Source organism: Orycteropus afer, unplaced genomic scaffold (genome assembly GCF_000298275.1).
Source record: "Orycteropus afer afer isolate SDZICR_OR568_19922 unplaced genomic scaffold, OryAfe1.0 scaffold00282, whole genome shotgun sequence".
NCBI classification, from domain to species: Eukaryota; Metazoa; Chordata; class Mammalia; order Tubulidentata; family Orycteropodidae; genus Orycteropus; species Orycteropus afer.
This window is the reverse complement of record NW_006921869.1, coordinates 575,668-580,882: the sequence shown is the minus strand read 5'-3', so window position 1 is coordinate 580,882 and position 5,215 is coordinate 575,668. Positions and strand designations below refer to the sequence as shown.

General features: G+C 42.3%; 1 protein-coding gene across 1 annotated transcript in view; it reads left to right on the top strand.

Moving 5' to 3' along the window:
* Positions 1 to 5,215, top strand: part of FGD5 (FYVE, RhoGEF and PH domain containing 5) — a 261,856-nt gene that overhangs the window by 247,924 nt on the left and 8,717 nt on the right. Inside the window, exon 19 of the mRNA XM_007950612.1 lies at positions 1,835 to 1,963. Coding sequence (XP_007948803.1) covers positions 1,835 to 1,963 — 129 coding nt within the window. The remainder of the gene's footprint in view (positions 1 to 1,834; positions 1,964 to 5,215) is intronic.

Below are 5,215 nucleotides of genomic sequence, written 5' to 3'. Positions count from 1 at the left end.
TAAGGATTCACAGATCCTCTGTTTTTTTAGCCCAAAGGGGTAACATTATACTGAATCTTCTATACATTTTTCCACTTAATTTATCTTAAAGATCATTTCATATGTCATACACATACACTTCACACTTTTTGCATTATATACCTGTACCATAATTTACTTAACTAGTCCTTTTTCAATAAATTGAGAAAACACCACCCTGCTTCCTCTTTAGGAAGAGATCTACATGACTGAAGCTCACAGACCCTGAGTCAGTCCTTGGATACAAGCCATGAAAACCACTGTTCTTACCCAGAGAACCAACAGGCCTTCTGGAGTCAGCCTGCTCTGACTCTGGTGCCATCTGAGTTGGCCCCAGCTAGGCTCTTGATGGAAACCACTTCATTTCACAGATCTGCAGGGGCCCCAAGAGAAATGTGCCCCCAAAGTCTGCCATCCTCTTCTCCTTCTCCCAGGTGCCCCACCTCAATAAGACCTGATTCCCATGAGAAATTCTGCAGGCATGCTGCCCTAGACACATCTGTCAGAGGAAGGCTTCAGAGTAATCTTGGTTTTCCCTAGCTGTCATCCTTGGCCTCTTCCAGCCAGTCTGCCTTTCTCGTGCTGTGTGGGTGTTCCAGGGCAAGTGGGGAAGGAAAGCCAGTGTCTGTTGTTAGGAGTCTCAGAACCTTTGTTGGGGCAGGATTTAATGCCAGGTTTCTTTTCTGACTTCTCAAAATAGCCTGAGTGGGTTGTAGGTTCCTTTCCTGCTGTGGTAAAAGGAACTCTGCAGTACTTGCTGAAAGATCTAGGTTTTTACCTGCTTTTCCACTAGGGATTTAGCCTTCAATAGGTCCCTCTATTCCTCTGGGCCTCTGTTTCCCATCTGTAAAATGAGAGTTCAGATAAAATTATGTCTGAACCTGGCCTTCTTGCTCTAAAAGTCAGATTAATATGTATTGAGCATTTACTCTGGGTCATATGTTATACTTGTCTTTTTCATTCCTTTTTCACTAGTGAGGAAACTGAGACTTAGAGGAAGTAAATAAATTGCCTGACATTACCAAGCTAGTAACTGATAGAGCTTGGATTGGAGCCCCAAATTGGTATTACTCCCAGCCTGTGTTCTTACAACCAGTTATTGTCAAGTCAACTCTAGCTGATGGTAACTCCATGTGTGTCATCATGGAACTGTGATCCATAAGGTTTTCAGGGGCTTATTTTTTCTGGAAGTAAATCATCAAGCCTTTCTTCCAAGGCGCCCCTGGGTGGACTTGGACCTTCAGCCTTTCAATTAGCAGCTCAGTGTGTTAACCGTTTGCACTACCCAGGGACCCGCTTGTGTTAAGGGGACTGCCTACCAGAGACTGTCCGACAGAATAATAGTAACAATGAAAGGAATTAATGCTCTACACACCCTATTAGGCAGACCATAAAGCCTTTTAGATAAACAGGACAAAGAAGATCTCTCCTTAAATGTAAGAAAGAGATAAGCTGAAAAATGTAAGGAACAGTTTTAGAAAGAAGAACCTCTTACTCAGGTATCTACAGTTTTGTGATGGCAATTGGCGGAGAGGGGTGGGACAAGAATTTTAAACACCACTAGAGGGCAGCACTTCTGAAGGCATCTTTTGACTCAGGTGTTTACTGGCTCCAAAACTATATTCATAAGTCCTATTTCAAACCATGAAGTACTATTTTGCTGACTCTGATAGTTGACGGATCCTGAGACCTTAACTAAGCATCGGATTTCAAAGCAGTATAAATGTTCTGATGGCTCTTTTGGAATGTCATTTTCTCTGTTTGAACTGTGCCCTACTACTTGGGGCCCTGACCCACTCTGCTTACTTCCCACCAGGTAGCTGCCTCTGGAGAGGGCTCTGCCATCAGTGGCTATCTCAGCCGGTATAAGAAAGGCAAGAGGCACTGGAAGAAGCTCTGGTTTGTCATCAAAGGCAAAGTTCTCTACACCTACATGGCCAGTGAGGTAGGGATTTGATTTGCACTCTCACTTCTCTTCCTGCTAAGGCCCACAAGTTTGCTCGTGCATTAGAACACCCACGTGGTGCACTGGGGGCGTCTGGGATGCTGCCACCATTCTTTTAATCCAGTCTTTACTGAGCTGTGCTATATGCTGATGGTTGTGATGGCCTGTCAGCTCCAAATATAAGGAATTTTCCATTTCTTTGTGGAGATAAGATAGTATAACAAAATGTTAAATGCCATGGCCCAGCATCTAGTACAAACAAGACACTTTGTAAAAACAAGCACCTTTCTGCTTGCCACTTCATTCATTTGGGGCAAAATGCTTGGAGGAAGCTGCTGTTGTTAGTTGCCATCAAATTGGCTCCAATTCATGGCAACCTTGTGTATAATAGAATGAAAGGCTACCCAGTCCTGCACTATCCTCATAATTTTTGCTACATTTAAGCCCACTGTTGCAGCCATTATGTCAGTCCACCTCATTGCAAGTTTCTCTCATTTTCACTGACCATAGCAATTGGTGTTTCCTGGGGATATGTCCAAGTAAGCAAGGCAAAGTCGTCTCACAATCCTTGCTTTTATGAAACATTCTGGTTAAGTATCTTCAATGACTGATTTGTTTTCAAAATGAGAGATCAGATAAAATTATGTCTGAGCCTGGCCTTCTTGCTCTAAAAGTCAGATTAATATGTATTGAGTATTTACTCTGGGTCAGGTGCTATACCTCTCTTTTTCATTCCTTTTTCACTAGTGAGGAAACTGAGACTTAGAGGAAGTAAATAAATTGCCTGACATTACCAAGCTAGTAACTGATAGAGCTTGGATTGGCAGGCCAAGTATATTTGGTATTTGTCATCAACACTGTAATTTGAAAGCATGAATTCGTCTGTCTTCCTTAAGATACAAGGAGGAAGATACTGTTATATTTTTAATATATATTGTCTCATGGAAACTTTTCTAAATAAAACTTAAATTTGTATTTTTATAGAACATGTTATATCTGTATGTCTTTTAAATGCAGAAGAATAAGCCTTGGCGACCAAGCCTCCTTCTGGAGAAGAGAGGTTTAGGGGTATGATTGTAGGGGGCTGTCTGGTGCTAGCCTGGCCTGACCCACTGGATAATTTGAAAGAATTCCATCTGCAGGCCCCACTATCTGGTAGCTCCCAGAGACTGAATCCACTTTGAAGGTGGTACTTCAGTGCATTCTGACAGGCTGAATGGTAGGTGGGTGCTTTACCCCGGAAGGATGTACTTAGACATTGTATGAGGCTGGACCCTTCTTCCCTGCCCACAGATGCTGAAGGAAAAAGGGCAAAAGGCACTTTCTTTGAGGCATTAAAGCTTAGCTCATGAAGGGCCTGCAACTGAACAGCTGCAGTCAACCCTATCCTCAAGGTCACAGAGTCCAGCAGCAAAGCAAGCAGGCAGAGGGACCCATTGTGGCCCTGAGTGACTCAGGCACTGTGAACTGAGCCCTACCTTCCCCCCACCAGGGCACTAACATGTCCACAAACTGGGCTTTCTGTATTGAGCAGGATTTCAGAACAAAATGATGTTGCTATGCTACCTTTTTGCAACCAGACCCACATCTTCCCAAGTAGGCATTCCATAAGACACACACAGGGCTTCTATAAAAACTGGTTCTTAGGGAATCCTGAGTAAGCAATCAGCTGGACTTCTTCAAGGTGGTACTTCTCAGACTCTCTTGTGTGCTAAGGTTGTGAATTTCTAACATGGAGATTTCCCAAGCTGCAGAACTATAGTTGCACAGAACACATTTTGGGAAGAAATGCCGGCTTCGACAGAGGAATGATGGTGTCTAATACCAGATGCCATTGAATCTGCTCCAATTCATGACCCATGCATGTCAGAGTACAACTGTGCTCCAAGGGTTTTCATTGGCTGATTTTTCAGAAATAAGTCATCAGGCCTTTCTTTTGAGGTGCCTCTGAGTGGACTCAAACCTCCAAACTTGGCAGGTAGCAGGTGAGGGTAGTAACAATTTGTATTACCCAGGAACTATCAAATATCTAGGAATCTTTTTCATAATGTTTTATCATAAAAGTTTTCAAGCATACAAAAACACTGAAATAATTTTACAGTGAATTCTCATACCTATCATCTGAATTATGTAATTAACATCTTGCTGTACTTGCTTTATCTCATATCCATTTATTTATACCTCTATCCATAGTTTACATATAATGAAATATGCAAATCTTAAATATACTACTTGATGAAGTTTAACTACCTATATACCTATAAATCTCCACCCTGACCCCCATTCCCCAGAGGCAATGCACTATTCTAATTTTCTCTGCCACTGACTAGTTTTGCCGGTTTCAGATCTTCATACATATAAATGGAATCACATGTGAGTTCTCCTATTCAACATGATGCTTTTACAATTCATCCAAGTTGTTGAATACACCAATAGTTCATTCCTTTTTGTTCCTGAGTATTTCATGGTAAATATACCAGTTTGTTTATCCATTCACCAGTTACAAAAAAAATTTGAGTTGTTTACATGGTTTGGCAATTATGATTTAAGCCACTTTAAACATTTGGACCCACGTAAGCATAAGTTTTATTTCACTTGTATAAATACCTAGAATTAGAGTATTGTATCAAAAGGAATTAAGACAGAGGAGCAGTAAGCTGCCGGGATCGAGGTGAGGAGAGGGAACCCAGGCACGCCCAAAGCAGCAGGGCGGGAGAGCAGGAGAAAGGGGATTAAAAGGTCAGGAACCTGGACAGAGGAGGAGTCAGTCGCAGGGACCCAGGTAACGGTGGTATGAGACGTTTCCAAGAGGGAGACAAACCTATCTGTCGGTTTGTCCTACCATGGTGACGTGTTGATATGAGTTTTGAGGCTGAGCAACTGGTGTTTCAAACCCAGCAGGGTGCACATGGTGCACGTGTATCAGCCCAGCTTACAGACTAGGAAGAAAGAAGAGGCCGTCCACTTCTCAAAGAACTGGCCAGGGAAATCTTATGAATAGCAAAGAAACACTGTTTGATACATTACCACACAACTTTATGAATAGTCCAGTTAGGTCAGAAGGGTCTCAAAATATGACTGGGAAAGAGCTGCATCATCTAAGTAAACTCAGCCCTACTCATATGGATAAGGTAAAGCTTTCAAGACCTCCATGCTGATGTGGCACCACTCAAATTGAAGAGAAACAGCTGCAGACATCCATTAATCATCAGAACATGGAATGTACGAAGTATGAATCTAGGAAAATTGGAA